The following is a 16,611-nucleotide window of genomic DNA, read 5'->3' as shown; positions in this document are numbered from 1 at the left end:
TGGTGACCTAAGGTTTTCCTCTCATGACCTCTTTGTCCCAAATGGCTGCCAAACCTGTTTCAGAGAGAGGTTCAGTACTCTCCATGCTGAGACGGTACCACCCCGCGGACATGGCGCTGAATGGCCATGCCTCTCCCTACTGTGAGTGAAGGCAGTTGGTACTGTCACACTAACTTCAATGGGTCCCAACGCTGACCAGGGTTGACTTCAAAAGACTCTCAAGTTAGAATTCCAGGTGTCTTGTGGCCTGGCACTTCGCCTATGCAAGAGGAAAGTGAGGGCCAGAGAGAAGAAGTATACTAAAATACTGGTGCAGAGGGTGGGGCTCTAGGCTTCTGAGCAACTTCCTACTGTGTTCAGGACCTCTCTACTTGAAGAGTGGCTTTTCCGATGTCCTGACAGACTATGCCTCAGCCCTGTGCTTTCTCCAAGCTCTTCACCAAACACTACATCTCTGCTGCTCCTTGTGAATACGCACAGGAAAGCTGCCACAAGACGCCTTCTCACCAAACAGAGAGGGCCCAGAATGCTGGCGCTGAGCAGCTCCAAAATGAAAAGTCACGGTGGAAAGGCAGTCGAGGCAACACAAGACAAATACTCTCGTAACTAATCCCAGTCTAGCTGTATCAGGACAAGATGCCCCAGAGTCACGAGCCTGGAAGCCAGGCAATCTTCCAATATTTCTCCACTACGGACCAAGGTCCAGGAGGCTACACTAAATCACTGAGCAGGGTGGAGGCAGCTAAGGGTATTAGAAGTCAAAGGGGAAGTGAGATGTGTTTGAAGACTCCCACTGGGAACTCTTCCTGTTTATTGCATCACGGCGACTCCTTAGCCCCATGAGTGACATGTGAACAATATTCTCTCAGATTTGGGTTACCGTAGAATGGGATCTGAGCTGGCAGTGCCATCTTGTCTCCTGTGAGCTGGGCATTGGTGAGCAAGAACCTAACTCCTCTGGGGCTCTATCCTCACTTAGTTGTGAAGCTAGTTAACCTACTTGTATAAAAACAAGAGCAGCATTTCCATAGCCACAAGCTCTGCTGGGCCACACAACAAGCATCTCTCGCTATACACATGGAAGAAACAATTAAGGATAACATTTCATAAGCAGTCAGTTTCGCTAAGTAATTAACCCTTACCCCTGACTGCTACAGTTACTCTTACTAGTTTGGACTGTCTTAACCCATTCCAGTCACCGTGGATGGCCATTCTCTCAAGTCTGGAGAATACCGACCAGAAGGAGGAAATGGGAGGTCTGTGGACAGACACAGGGAGCTAGAGGAAGGACAGTCATGAACCCTCTGTTCCTAATGCAAAGATGACCATGTTCCCCTGCAAGCCTAGCAAGGAGGTGAGTATGGAATTATCTGTGTGGTGCCATCATTCCCTGAGTCTGCACACACCTGGCACAGATAGAAACAGTATTTGTAAATAGGTTAGGCAGCTTAACTCTCCACACCAGGTCCAGACTGATGATCTTCAGGAAATATTTAAAACTAAAAGTAATGTCTCTTTCCTCTCATCTCTTTCTCTTTTTTAAACTATTTTATTTTATTTTTATTTATTTATTTATTATATTATGTGTATAGCATTCCTTCCACGTGTGCCTGCAAGCCAGAAGGGGGTGCCAGGTCTCATTATAGATAGCTGTAAGCCACCATGTGGTTGCTGGAAATTGAACTCAGGACCTCTGGAAGAGCAGTCAGTGCTCTTAACCTCTGAGCCATCTCTCCAGCCCTCATCTCTTTCTTAAAAAAAAAAAAAAAAGTATGAGCTTATGTATGCCCACATGTGTGGAAGCCAGGGCTAACAGCCCTGGGGAGTCAGTTCTTGCCGACCGACCGACCACGGGGTTTCAGGATGGAACTTGAGTCGTCCGTCAGGCTTGCACAGTGAGCACTTCCAGCTGTGAGCCCCTTGCCAGCCTCATCTCTTACCACTGACTCACAATCTGCTCACACAACCTGCAATTAACTAACCTTCTTCAATTAATTAAGCAACCGTACTACTCTCTGGAAAAGTCAATAGCTTTTAGCAGACCCTTTAATTCCGCTTAGCTACCTTCCTCCGGCCATTATATACCACTCCTTTGTAAAGTGGACACACAGTTTTCAGGAACAGACTACCTCAATAATCTTGATGATATCCCGTGGTCCAATGATTTCGGGATCAAACTTCACGTGGGCTTTGTTGGTGGCGAGAGCCACAGAGGCGTAAGTGATGCCATTTGTCCTCGTGAGCTTGGACTCTATGTTGTGGACACAGGAAGCGCAGGTCATCCCTAAGATCTGCAAGACAAGAGGACAAAAATCCCAGGACTGAGAGTAGCCTTTCCAGGGTACCTCAGGGACTTGAGTGACAGGCATTTACTTCTTCCTCCAGTTTCTTCCCCAGACACTGGACTCCTACTCCTAAATCCATGTGCAAGATTCCATCCCTATCAATGTCCCAGTGACTTTCTTCCCGTTCCAGAATATGCAACGGCAATCATTCGGCCAGTGGCTGAAGACCGAGGTTTGACTTTTGGCTCCCTAAGAATGAATGAGCTTTTGGCAAAAACTCCCCATCATGTTTTCTCGCCAGCAACACTGCAACAATCACTGCATATCAAAGTATATGGAAGAGCATCTTTGCAAAATCTTTGGAACCCTTCAAGTGTTATCAGTATCTGATCTGCAGCCTTTATCTGGCCCCTCTGCTCCGGGGCCCTACTGGCTCCCACGGAGATAATGCCAGTGCCACAAGAGAACAGAGTTTTTAAAATTACTCTTGGAGGGGGCAGAAGATGAGCTGACCCTAGAACGCAGAGGGTGTTGACAGGGATGGTAAGGATAACAACATGGGGAAAAATCCAAGGGCAGCACAGCACGAGGTGTTCAGGCAGCCATAAGCAGCCGGGCCTGGCAGGGCAGCAGCCACACAAGGGCGAGGAGGAAAACCTGAAGCGCCGTTGGATGCGTGAAGGCTTGTGTGCTCTCAACTGAAAGTGTGGCTAAGCTGGCAGCTGCTGCAAAGCTATTGGAAGGGGGACGGACATCAATGCAATGTGATGAGAACTGCACTTCACAGTGTGCAGCAGAACCCCAGAACGAATGCCCAAGGAGCCATGAGATCCATTCGGAATTAGGGAGCAAGAGGGGAAGTCACCTGTTGACGACACGTTCAACATCCAGCTCGGCATGGTACCCAAGAACAAGAAAAGGGGGACCGTCAGGCACCAGCTCACCTGCTCTTCGTGCTGCACTAAGAGACACTTAACAAGTCGACAGATACTTCAACCTGAGCTCGCTTTCATCTTTGAGGTAATAATTTTATTACACACTTGCAACATGGTAGGTGCCATCTCGGGCACTAGATTGGTCTTATCAGGCCAAGGAGGGAACCCTCCCTAAGCTGAAGGGCTGAGAAGCTACTAACTTGTGCATTGTCCCGCACCAGTGAGGGGCAGTGAAGCTTGCCCCTGAGAACTTGGCTCCAGTGTCTACTCTGAGCAGCTGCGGTCTGCATAAGTGAGGCAAGTTGTTGGATACCAGACTAGCAATGGTCCCTGCAGCAACAGGGCAAGAATTTTAACTATGGCACCTCTGTCATACCACTATGTCCTGTGACCCTGAAGATAAAAAAGATTTAAAGTGTGACATGCCACTGCCAGATATAAATGAGGCATACCAGATAGGCTAGACTACGAATTAAGTGCAAAAAAGTTCTAGGTTAGGGTATAATTCAGAGGCAGAGCACATGCCTAGCCTGTGCAAACAAATAAGTAGATATAAAACGTTCAAATGGATGCAGTGGAACAGACCTTTAATCCCAGCACTTGGGAGGCAGAAGCAAGCAGATCTCCGTGAGTTTGAGGCCATCCTGGTCTACGCAGCAAGTTCCAGGCCAGGCAGAATTAAATAATGAGGCCCTGTTTTAAAAAGTAAACAAAAGTCCAAAGAAACCATGGCTGCATAGTGAGCCCCTGTTTAGCGGGCACAAGGACTAGCTTAAGGAAAGACCAGAGTGAAGTACGCGGTTTAAACGAGTTTCCCCTCTTTCCTAGTTCTATTCATTTATTTCCCTGTGCGTGTCTATGATTTGGGAATGCACTTTTCAAGGCCCACATGTGGAGGTCGGAGAATAAGGTCTGGGAGTCGGTTCTCCGCTCTCACTGTGTAGGTTTTGAGGATCAAACACCAGTGTCAGGCTTGGTGGCGAGCATGCTTAGCCAGCAGCTCCTCTCACCCGGCCGTATTTATTTATTTTCTGTATGCATATGTATGTATGTATGCATATGCACGTCCAAGCGCAAGGCGTGGGCTGATGGCAGCTGTCTTCCTGGGTTGTAGTCCACTTTGTTTGTCAAGACCGGTATGCCCCTGAACCCAGAGCGTGCCAGCTCAGCTACTCTAGCCACGGTGACAGTCTGCCTCCTTAGCACCAGCATTACAGGAAGTCCTCGATGCCTGTCTGGATCTGTGTTGGGGATCCGAACCCCGGTCCTGGGGACTGTATGCTAAGCACACTATCATTTCCTGAGTCTCTTGATTTTGGTTTTCTACACAGTGTCTCAGTAGGGCCAAGGTATCGACTACGGGTGACGAACCCAACAGGACTGCAGCAGGGTTCCTACCCTGCTTGTGATGCCTGCTGTAGCCAGGAAATACGAATTCTGTCCTTCAGCACATAGCCCCTGGAACAGGCACAAAGTGTAGGCTCTTTAGGGAATATCACTTACCAGGAGCTAAACGCACCTCGTGTCCTCCATCTTTTCTTCAAACATTTACTTGCCATTAATGGTAGAAAAAACACAAGGAAGCAAAGGCCCCACTCACCCCAGTAAAACAATATTATTCAATTTTGGGGGGCGGGCAGTTTTTTACATCTCCCTTTGTTTATGCAAAAGCACTTTCTACAAACATGTTCTGAATAGAGGACTCAGCACTATACTCTTCAATAACTTGCTGACATGCAGTTAGCATAGCAGATGGACAGAAAAACACTGTGTGAACAGTCCCTCCCTTAGGAATTCGCCTCCTACTGTTTTAGGACTCTTCGTCACTCATCTCAAAGACATTGGTATGCCTACAGGTCCTCTCGATCTTTGTGTTCTTTCATTTTGGGGTGAACAGGACGGAAACCGAGGCCAAGATCTCCCTTGATATGTCATTGAATGGAGCGCACTACTCCAAGGACTTAGGTCTTCTATCTAGAAATACCTGCGGGAGGTTGAGCTTTAGACTTGAAGGACTGTGCCACAATGAGCCTCCATTTTACCATGCTTACCACAGCCTGCCATCTGTGCTTCTCGTCTCTAAACTCTTACACTTCACCATCTCTCCCTCTTGACCTTGGGTATACCCACCAGAATGGACTCCTCTCCCTCTCTGACACAACCAATCTTCCTTCCCAAACTAAACAAAGCACACAGCCCAGCAGCCAGCAAGCATAAGGACAACACCTGTCAAAAACTCACCCTCCACCCTCCACACCTGCACCTCAAGGTGATAGCCACTGGACTTACAATCAGTTCGATGTCACCTTCAGAGACTGTGTTGTCCTCCATGACAGTTGCTCCAAAGCCCAGGTCCTGGATAAGCTGAGCTATTCTGGGTGGCTGGATGACCTCTGGATTATACTTGACCTCCGCCTTTCCAGACATCAAGGCAACCAACACAGAGAGAATACCTGGAACCATTGGGTCACGGCTGAGACTCTGGGCATGGCAACGGGGTTGATACTGTTGTCAGCATGGCTTAACCAAGAAAAATACCTCCCTAAGCATCCACTAGAGCAGTGGCTCTCAAAATTGGCTGGGCATGAGCATCAGCCGGGGAGCCACGAACAACTCTGATGCCTCCTAGCACAGCCCAGGCAACTCAGTATCTCCCTGGGTAAGTGTCAAATGTCCTTTGAAGAAGGTTTTTCAGGTGGTTCTAAATTATAATCAGGATAGAGAGCTACTGTTCCCAAAAACACGCCTCAAACACTAAAGGGCATATGAGCCATATGAGGACCTCGTTAAATCAGGCTCTGATTTGGTGGGTGTGGGATTCCAAATGCCCACCCAGCCCCTGGGGATGCCAAGCCTTTAGAAGGTCCAACTGTTCCATGCACACCAAAGAAGGGGTGTAGATGCAGTGGTCACAACCACTGTCACAGAGAGGGCACATTTTTCTTCCCTTCCTGGCATACACGGGGGAAATTAGAAATTTTCAAATATTGGTTTATTGACTCTTCTCAATTTTTTAAGGATTTCCAAAAGTGAAAATACTATAATTCATCTGGCTAATACTATTGTGTTAGTTTAAGGAGAAGAAAGAGTCACATTCAAATGAAAGGCACGATATGCTTTAGAAAAACATAAGTCGGGCGCAGAAACGTAGGTACTATGAAATTATATTTTAATTTGTCTGCAACCAGACCAAAGTTGACAAAGGTTCTCCTGCAACACACTCTGATTTAGCACACTGACCCAAGAGCTTCGGTAGTTTGTTGTTGTTGTTGTGTTTCTGTGTTGTTTTGTTGTTTTTCGAGACAGTGTTTCTTTGTAGTTTTTGAAGCCTGGCCTGGAACTAGCTCTTTTTTTTTTTTTTAAATATTTATTTATTTATTTATTTATTTATTATGTATACAATATTCTGTCTGTATGCCTGAAGGCCAGAAGAGGGCGCCAGACCTCTTTACAGATGGTTGTGAGCCACCATGTGGTTGCTGGGAATTGAACTCAAGACCTTTGGAAGAGCAGGCAATGCTCTTAACCACTGAGCCATCTCTCCAGCCCCTGGAACTAGCTCTTAAAGACTAGGCTGGCCTCAAACTCGCAGAGATCTGCATACCTCTAACTCCTGAGTACTGGGATTAAAGGCGTGTGCCACCACTGTCAGGCAGTAGTTTTAAAAAGTGAGCAGAAGGCCGGGAAAACAGGACACCCTAAATTAAGCCTGAAGAAGGACCAGGAGTCAGAACAGAAAGTCTCACACAGCACTGGTCAGCTCTGCTCCAGAGCAACAGGTAGAGTCTGGACCAAAGTATTCCCAAACAAAAACAAAAACAAGATTGTTGTTGCACTTTCAGGATGAAGGAGCAATATTATAAACATCATCTGGAGGACAAACCCAGCAGATGCAGAATTTATAGCCTCCAGCATCAACAGGACAGAGGATCCGAAACCAGAAATTTTAAGCCCAGGCTAGTTTTTTATTTCCTAAAGAAGGGCGGACGGATGTGGGTAGGAGACGGAGAAATACTGGGAAAAGCTAACTGAGAAGGAATCTTTCCACAGAACATACCGTGACTTTCAGCCTTGACTTGTATGGCTAATGTACTCAGAGACAGACTTGGTGACAAAATAAGTGTTTCTTAAGGGACAGAATGCCAATCATACAGGGATGTTAGACAAACATACACATTGTCATCTGATGGGCTTGTTGCCAGATTGTCTGGGTTACTGATAAACACAGTGCATGGAGAAGGGACACCAAGGACGTCCAAGTTCATCATGGTTTCAGGCCTCTTACCGGCATGTCTCTGAAGACCCCTCTCTATGTTAGACACACAGGACGCACAAGTCATGCCTCTGATCTCTACAAAGCACTTCTGCGGTGCTGCTGTTCCCGGGGCTGGTGGGGTATCTGACGAGTGGCCAGGATCATGGTTTGCGGGGACCCCTCTAGCACTGGAAGCCAGGTTCTGCGTAGACTCTGGTGTACCACCCATGGTATGTGGCACAGAATTCCCAGAGCTGAAGTTTCCGACACGGTTGATAGGAAAGTTTTCTACAATGAAATGTGAGAGGTAGTTAGAAGACAAGAAGCAACTCTGCTTGTTACAGCTGGAGGTCAAGAGTGACAATATTCAGATTAAAGCTCCTGAAGAAGTGGCTGGGGACTGCTATTCCCAACACTGTCTCTCCCTCCTGTATCTTTCATTTATCTTTGTCAGTGACAAGCAAAGCAAATGTGTCCTCCAAGCCTGTGCTTTGTGTTGTCATCCTTCTGATGACGCCTTTTAGTAAAGAAAAAAAAAAGTTCATGTTTGGTTCTTTTAGTAGATTCTATCTCAACTTGGCAAAAATAGCCACGCAATTTTTCTCTAAAATCCCTAGAAACATTTCTCTGTGCATACATGTGACGTGTGCACACACGTGTATGTGTGTGGGTGCACATTTAAGTGTGGGTGTGTGTGGCTCTCCATGCCTGTGGAAGACAGAGGTTGACATCACGGATCTCCATATGTGGGAGGTGTACATGTGGGCATAAATACATGGAGGATGCAGGTTGGTACCACATGTCTACACATGCATGTGTGGATAGACACACACATAGAGGACAGAGGTTGATATCTCGTGTCTTCTTTGATTACTCTTCACCTTATTTACTGAAGCAGCATCTCTCACTAAACCCAGGGCTAGCTGGGAAGAAACTGATCTTCTTCCACAGCCTGGAAAGACGAGCATCTTCTCCCCAGAGTTCCGGTGACATGACTGAGGAGATCATATATGTATAGGGCTGCCTCTGGAGAATCTGTTCATTCCCAGGTTCCCAGCCCCATTTCCCCATACTCAAAATTAGCAATCCCAACTGTCTCTGCAGCTGTCTAGTCTCAGTCTAGCCCCAGCCAGGAAAGGGTCTCCACTTTTACTGCATGATGGGACACAGCTGGGTCCACTTGGGAAATCCAGCACCTTCCACCTCAGATCCACTCTTTTCATCACATGTATAATGTCTGTTACGGTACTGAAGGATGCAGCTCTCAGCTACCTCTCCAGTACCATGCCTATCTGCCTGCTCTATGCTCCCCGCCATGATGATAATGGACTAACCCCCTGAAACTGTAAGCAAGCCCCCAATTAAATACTTTCTTTTATTGTGAGAGTTGCCTTGGTCATGTTGTCTCTTCACAGCAATAGAGCAGTGACCAAGACAAATAGCATCCAGACTAACATTGAAACACATTCACCATTCCATCCGATAATGTGAAATACCCTTAAATGTATGCAGAATGGAAATAGTGCGACTGGATGGCAGACTGTCATTTACTCGAAACCACAAGTGCAGGAGACGAGATGACCAGTGACCACCTGAGCTGACAACATCTACGGCTTCCAAATTATTCTTCTGAATGAACCTCCCATGTTTGTCGTGATGCGCTACGATTTTCTGTGATCTGGTAAACAACCTCCACTGACCTTAGGGTGTGGCAGCAATTCAGCATGCATGGGATGGATACATTCACAAGCTCACTGACATTTTACCCTAATCGAAGGCTTTCCATTCAGGATGTCCAGCTAAATTTCACTTTCAGATCACTGTCAATCTTCTCTGGTGTTAAATATATCTTCCGTGCGGATACATTTATACAAAAGAAATCAGTGGGTACTTACCTGAAATTCAGCTGAGTGTTTAGATTTCTATTCACTAGATCCCATACTCTAAGCACCTCTTGGGCTTAGTGACTATAATCCTCATGGTTCTACCTAATAGAAATTAGTTCTTTTCTTCCTATGTTTGCTCAATCAAGTTCAATTACTTTTAATATGTAGTTCCATGGTCATTTCTCTTTTGCTGCCAATAACCCGACTGTACCATTAGAAGATTAAGCCTTACACAAAACAGTTTATATGGAGGCTCTTCAATACTTCTGTGGAGTACAAGATTTACTGTTCTGTCTTTGTCTCTATTGACTTTGTTTTAAGCACACACACACCGCATTCTTTCCAGGGTGTGGAAAACAGAACATGGTGAGAAAACAAAACCCTTGGTACAAAGAACACCTGCTGCGGTGGGGACTGTGGCGGGGTACAGAGGGGAGTTGGTAAAGGATCCCAGTAGAGCAGCCTTTCCAAGGACACAGCTCAGCTCAGTGGTCAGAGGATACGGAGTATGGGAAACAAGCCCTGAGGCCCTGGGTGCTGCTGGGGCTTTGCCTGGGCGCTCTGGAAGTAGTCCCAGGGGCCAGCACAGACACACCAAGAGCAGCAACAGGTTCCAGGCAAAAGGCTCGGTGACCAGGGAACTAAGGAGTTTTACAGCACACCACCACTCACAGAGCTGTCCCCTCAGCAACTATGCCTACCAGCTATAGCCCCCCTCTCGGCAGACTGTGGTCAGGATGGCTTAAGCCCAAGGCAGTTGATGCTAGCCTGAATAATGAAAAGGGATGGAAGTGGGAGACAGAAGAGGTGGAGGGAGAGAAAAGAGAGCAAGTACCCTGTCCTTCCTCACCTTGGGCCTCTCTGGTACATGCTACCTCTGTCCCCCCTCTGCATGCCCCCGTCTACTGAAAGTACCCCCCAACCTCCCAACAAAGGTTGGGCTCCCACTTTCTTGTGTGTAGTGGACTGGGATCTTCTCCCTAGTTAACTGTGATAGAAGCTGCTCAACTTGGCTTCCGTGGCCTCTTGAGCTAATGTAAGAGGCTGCCCTTTCCAGTGGTCATCTGGAAAATGTTACCTGTGTTCTCAACCCCACTTAGCTCAGCTCGCTTGCTTTTGCTCCAGCACTCCTTCAAGTCCATTTACACCCCCAGCTGCACAGTCTGTCCTTCAGCATCAGGGAAGGGTTCATCCTGTACCCTGCTTCTCCTCCAGGGCTGTTTCCGTCATACACAGCCCTCACTCTGACCCCAACCTGGTAGCACTGACCTCTGACTTCCTGATGTGCTGGGTCAAGAAGCAGCCTCTGGTCCTGCTCAGGTCACTCTTCATTCCCCTAAAGCTCCTCCCATGGCACTGACTCCACTGCCCATAGCACTTTCAACACTCTCGGGCCTTCCTTCACTATCTCCTACTTCCCACCATACACCATCCTGGAAAAACAGCACAGCCTGAACGTACCCACTACCAAACAGTAGTTTAACCCTTCTGCTGCCTCCTATCACAAGGAAGCTCTCAGATGAGCTTTCTCCTGCAGCACGCACAGCTAGCACAGGCCCTGATGGCATGGTACACAGAGCTTTCTCCTGCAGCACGCACAGCTAGCACAGGCCCTGATGGCACAGGCCCTGATGCTGCAGCACTGGGTGGGGAGGAGGAGCAGGGTGGGGAGGAGGAGCAGGGCAGGGAGGAGGAGCAGGGCTGGCTGCTACTCAGGAAGCTCGACTTGATAATGAGCCATCTCAGAATGGGAACCCTTCTCTGTGACCCCTGCCACACACCCTTCCAGAAAGGCTCTATCTAAGAGCCATCCACAGGAATGGCCATTGTAAAAATCCTCCCCTTAATTTCTATTGAATGGACAACCCTTTAGTTGCTGCAAGTTTTGAGACTTTGGTTTTCTGAGATGGGGACTAATGTAGCCGAGACTAGGCTTGCACTTGCCCTGTAGCTGAGGGAGGCCTTGACCCTCATCGTCCTGCCACCAGCATCCCCACAAGGTCTGAAGTTACAGGCATACGATGTGCCACAATGCATGGCATTTGGTTTTTCAGAGTCTTGCTACTTAGCCCAGAGGGTCCTTGAACACACACCACCTGCATTTGTTTTCTGTTTGTTTTGGTGGTCTCTCAGCCTGTGCCATCATGCCCCGTAAGACTAAAGTTCTATTGCTTTTATTTTGTTTTGTGTAAGAGAGGAATCTTCAGAGAGAGGAGCAGCTGTTCCATCTGTAAGAGGAGAGTCTAACAGGCCCACAGTGCTCATTGATAGAGTGCACACTCAGAATTCTCTCTAGAAAAGAAGCCCAAATCATGAGTCTATCATTTGAGTGTCAGCTCTGTGAGAGGTGAACTAGAAACTGTATTTTCACTGTCCTGCTACTAACAGATGAGCGAAGGTTAGCAAACCTGGCTATAACTGCCAATGCGTGAGGCAGTGACAGGGCCCACCTATTCAACTACCCAAATACTGTCATGACACCGAGAGAGGACCCCAGACACACTTTAAACACGTAAGGATGACATACCAGAATTCACTGACACCTCTAATCCCAAGTCTTCTACAGCCGCTCGGAGTTCATCCGCGCTAACTATTGAGGGATCATAAAGAACTGTTCCAGTCCCTTCGGCCGCAGAGATGGAGACCCGCTGCACGCCTTCCCGCTGGGACAGCGTGCCTTCGATGGGCTGAACAGACGACGTGCCAGAAATGCCAGTGATGCTGAGCACCGCAGTACGGCGCGGGTCGCTCTCGGGCTCACTCCCCTCTACTCCGTCAGGGAGATAAACTTTAAAGCGCCCAGGTGGCAGTGCCTCAATGGCCTTCTGTAGGAGCAAGGGGGTGATACAAGAAGGGTCGTACTGAATCTGGGCAGCTTTGTTCTCCAAGGACACTTGAATACTTTGAACCCCTGGGAGTTGACCTATGTTTCCTTCGATATTCAGAACGCAGGACTTACAGTGCATCCCGTCTATTCTCAGTTGGAGGGTGGCCATGTGGCTCCCTTGGGGCCCTGGGGTCTCAGAGTTATTGGAATTCTGGTTAGGAGAAACTGCTGGTCTCTTTAGGTTAGTGCTTTCCAACTTGTCTATATCAATTGGTCCCATCCTTAGGGGAGCCGTTCTGTTCTTGATGGCAGCTTCAAATCCCATATCACAGATGTGGTCCCTGAGGTCTTCGGGTTGAATGAGGTAAGGTTGATATGTGACAACAGCCTCCTGGTTGCTGAGGGAGACTTTGATTCTCACGACCCCTTGTAGCTTCCGGATCTTGCCTTCGATGGAGTTGACACAAGACTGACAGGTCATGCCCTCGACCCGGAGCTTAACCACGGCCTCCTCGGCTGCAGAGGACCTGGATGGCCAAGAGGCAGCCTTTCCTTCTGTAGCACTGGCCTCAAAGCCCATATCCTCGATCTGAAGGCAAATCTGCTGCAGGCTCATGACTGATGGCACATGTTTGACAGTGGCGCTGCCTTGTTCCAGGGAAACCTTGATGCTCACAATGCCTTTCAGACTAGAGATCCTGTCCTCGATGGACTTGACACAAGAATGGCAAGTCATGCCCAGGATGCTAACCACGCTGGTAGTGGTTTGGGATGAGGAGAGGCTGTCCAGACCCCCTTCATAGCCAATATTGTCAAAGGCGAAGCTCTGCTTCGTTGCTTGCTCCCTGGGACGTGCAGGCATGGTAAGTTTAGATAAAATCTAAAAGAAAAGGAAGTAACAATTTTATCCTTAAAACCAAGTATTTTGGGTAGGGATACCACACCTGCATTGCTAGTTCCCTAAGGACCCACTGCCTGAGGAGATGTCGTGAGTGCCTCCGCCAGGCTCCTGGCGACTGACTACAAGAATCTATAACTCTGCAGAAGGTCTGTTCCTGGGCTTAGGAATCCTACTTCACCTGTATTGGGCTGGAACTACCCCTGAAACCGTGCCTGAACATCAACAGTAAATTGCCCAAAGACTGAAAGCTAAGCCCACACAGCTGATCAACCACCTGACAAGTTGTGGTAATGGGAAACAAAGCTGGAAATGGCCACTTGACAAAAGAGAGACACAATTTTCATACCAAGCAGCCCAGTACTCCACACCTCGCACCAGGGGACAGCAGGGTGAGTCCGCCAAGTCTTCTCCAGTAGGCACCATATCCCAACCCCTAGATCCAGCCTCGGTCCCACATCCAATGACCCAGCCTCATCTGGTCAGCCCTGTCTGTACTGCCACCAACCTCCAGGCTTTGGCCAGGGCATATACCTGTGCAGCCGCCCAGAACCCTCCTCCTACCACCTGACTTCATCCCTCCTGCGCTATATCCAACTTCCAGGCCCAACCTGGACCCAGATATCTTGCACTGGGATTCACCCTGGTGATTGTACCAGCTGCTACCTTCCACATGCCTTCCTTAGTCCCCAGATCTAGCGCAGGCCCAAATCTAGTTCTCCCTCTTGGTCTGGTCCCAACCCACCCCTAACCTCCAGGCTTGGACCAGAACACACATGCTGTGCACCAGTCCACCCCTCTGGGGCCACCTGACTTCACCCAACCCAACCATTCTGCACTGTTTCCCAGCATGTTACGTTCATATTAGACCCAGAACTAACAAAAGAAGTCCACCTGCACAGGTCTCATGACAAACATACAAATATGAAAAACCAATACAGTATTCCAGACATCCCCAAGCCCACCAATCCTCCAGAAATGTTCTCCAATGAGAATTGCCTAGATCAACTCTAAGGCATAGAATTTAAAAGAATAAGCATAAACTTCATCAAAGAATGTGAAGTTCACCCAAGTGACACACCTCTTCCAACAAGGCCACACCCCCTAACCTTCCCAAACAGTTCCACCAACTCCAGAACATGCATTCAAATACATAAGCCTATAGGGCGATGGGTCATTTTCATTTCAAGTCACCACAAAGATGGACTTGAAAAACTCAATATCCCAACCAGAAAACTCAATGGAAAGCCTTACAAGTAGAATGGATCAAGTAGAAGATAGAATCAGGATTTGAAGATAAAGCAGAAGTCAAGACCTACCACACAAGCAAAGAATATAAAAGAAAAATTAAAGCATGGGGGAAGGAACATGCAAGATAACTATGAAAAGACCAAACCTTCAGGATAGTCACAAATGAGGGAGAAGAATCTCGGGTCAATGGTACAGCCCAGATTTTCACAAAGATCATCGAAGAAAACTTCCCCAAACTAAAGAAAGACACACCCACTCATACAGATACAAGAAGCACATAAAACACTAAATAGACAAGTTCAGGAAGTCACCACAGCATAACACTAAGTTTACAAAACAAAGAAAGGACAAGAGGAAAACCACATGTCATATATTAAGGAAAACCCATCAGAATAAGAGCTGATTTCTCAATGCAATCTTTGAAAGCCAAGAACTGCCTGGGGAATATATTACAAGTTCTAAAACCCCACAGCTGCCAACCTAAACTACTGTACCAGCCAAACTTTCTGCCATAGCTGAAGGATAAAGAAAAGCTTACCAAGCTACAAACAGACTAAAAGAATTCACATCCAGAACCCTATACAAAACAAGGAAACAGCTATTAAGACAGGAGAGGGGAATAATCACAGCCCAGAGAGTGTAGGAAGAAAACAAATGAAGCTGTAATTACTGAAACACAAAGTTCAACTGAGAACACAAACAACATGACTTCAATAAACAACACGGGTTCCAATAACTGTAAATATTATTAGTCTCAACTCTCCAAACCAAATAAACAAACTGACAAAAAGTACTAAGAAAAAAAAATCCACCTTTTTGTTTTCTACAAGAAACTCAGCTTTAAAGACAGGTACAAACCTTAAAGTGAGAGGCTAGAAAAAATGTCCCAAGCAATGGGACCAGGAAGCAAGCAGGCAGCAATCCTATTATCTGACAAAATGGACATCAAACTAAAACTAATCAGAAGAAATGAAAATAAGAGAAAACTTCATTCTAATCAAGGGAACAATTAACCAAGAAGACATTACAACTTTAAACAATACACACAACAGACTGATTAACTCAACTCCATAAAAGCTGGACCACTGGATGTAAAGACACAGATTAAATGGAATCCATTAATAATAGATAATTCCAATACCCTACTTCAATAGTCAAAAAATAAACAGAGAAACATCAGAATTAATTCATACCATACATTAAATAGACTTTATAGATATCCATAGAATATTTCACCCAAACACCAAAGAACAAGAAAGCTTCCCTAAAATAGACCACATCCTGAGACACAAAACAAATCTTTACAAATTCAAAAAGACTAAAATCATCCCTTATAGCCTATCTGCCCACAATGCCACAAAGCAATAAAATTTAAAAAGTGACAGCAAACAAATTTCTAGTAAATCCACAAACTCATGGAGGTTAGATAACTTACTACTTACTTCTTATTTCTTACTACAAAACAAATTTCCTGAAACTAAATGAAAATGGACACAGCACAACACAACTCTGCAACAACTGAAAGCAGCCCTGTGAAGGACATTTACAACCCTTTACAGTCCTCAGTGCCTACATTAAAAGTCAGAGGAAGATGGGCCGGAGAGATGGCTCAGAGGTTAAGAGCACTGTGTGCCAGAATTCCTAGCAACCACATGGTGGCTCACAACCATCTATAATGAGGTTTATATGAGGTCTGGTACCCTCTTCTGTCATGCAGGCAGAACACTATATACCTAATAAATAAATCTTTTTTTAAAAAAAAATCAGAAGAAGCACAAATAAATGACTTAATCATGCAAAGGTGGAGCCACACTTTGGCTTCTCCAAGTCTAGGAGCAGCCCAAAGGTGTCTTCACGCCCCTACCCTGGAACATAAGAATCAGCCCCAGCTAGAATAGCAATAGAAGTCACCCCAAAAAGGTGGCTTATGACATATGGCAGCCCAGTGTGATGAGGCTCATGACATTCTCCCCTTCTCATGTTCACAAAACCCAATCCCACCTCATAGACCCTAATGTCTCCTTGCATCCATGTTCAACCCTCAACCCTAGCAGCTCCCCATCTTCACTAACTTCCTGTACTTTGATAGTAGAGCTTGTCCTATACTCCTTTCAGCATATATGTGCTAGTTTGAATAAGAATAGCCCCCATAGGTTCATATATTTGAATGCCTGGCTACCAGGGAGTGATAGTACTTGTGAGGGATTAGGAGGTCCAACTTTGTTGGGGGAAGTGTGTCACTAAGGGTGGGCTTTGGGGTTTCAAAAGTCCAAG

General features: G+C 46.7%; 1 protein-coding gene across 2 annotated transcripts in view; it reads right to left on the bottom strand.

Moving 5' to 3' along the window:
• Atp7b (ATPase copper transporting beta) overlaps positions 1 to 16,611 on the bottom strand; it is a 67,620-nt gene that overhangs the window by 21,927 nt on the left and 29,082 nt on the right. For both annotated transcript variants that reach the window (XM_041673956.1, XM_041673955.1), the window contains exons 2-5: positions 11,889 to 13,068; positions 7,506 to 7,763; positions 5,510 to 5,673; positions 2,130 to 2,291 (exon numbers count right to left, since the gene is read on the bottom strand). In XM_041673956.1, the coding sequence (XP_041529890.1) occupies positions 2,130 to 2,291; positions 5,510 to 5,673; positions 7,506 to 7,763; positions 11,889 to 13,068 (1,764 nt within the window). The remainder of the gene's footprint in view (positions 1 to 2,129; positions 2,292 to 5,509; positions 5,674 to 7,505; positions 7,764 to 11,888; positions 13,069 to 16,611) is intronic.

The sequence above is a fragment of the Microtus oregoni genome, unplaced genomic scaffold (genome assembly GCF_018167655.1).
Source record: "Microtus oregoni isolate MIOR12 unplaced genomic scaffold, Mior012 000024F_ref0000369, whole genome shotgun sequence".
NCBI classification, from domain to species: Eukaryota; Metazoa; Chordata; class Mammalia; order Rodentia; family Cricetidae; genus Microtus; species Microtus oregoni.
Note: the sequence above shows the minus strand (reverse complement) of the source record. Positions and strands in the feature narration are given on the sequence as shown.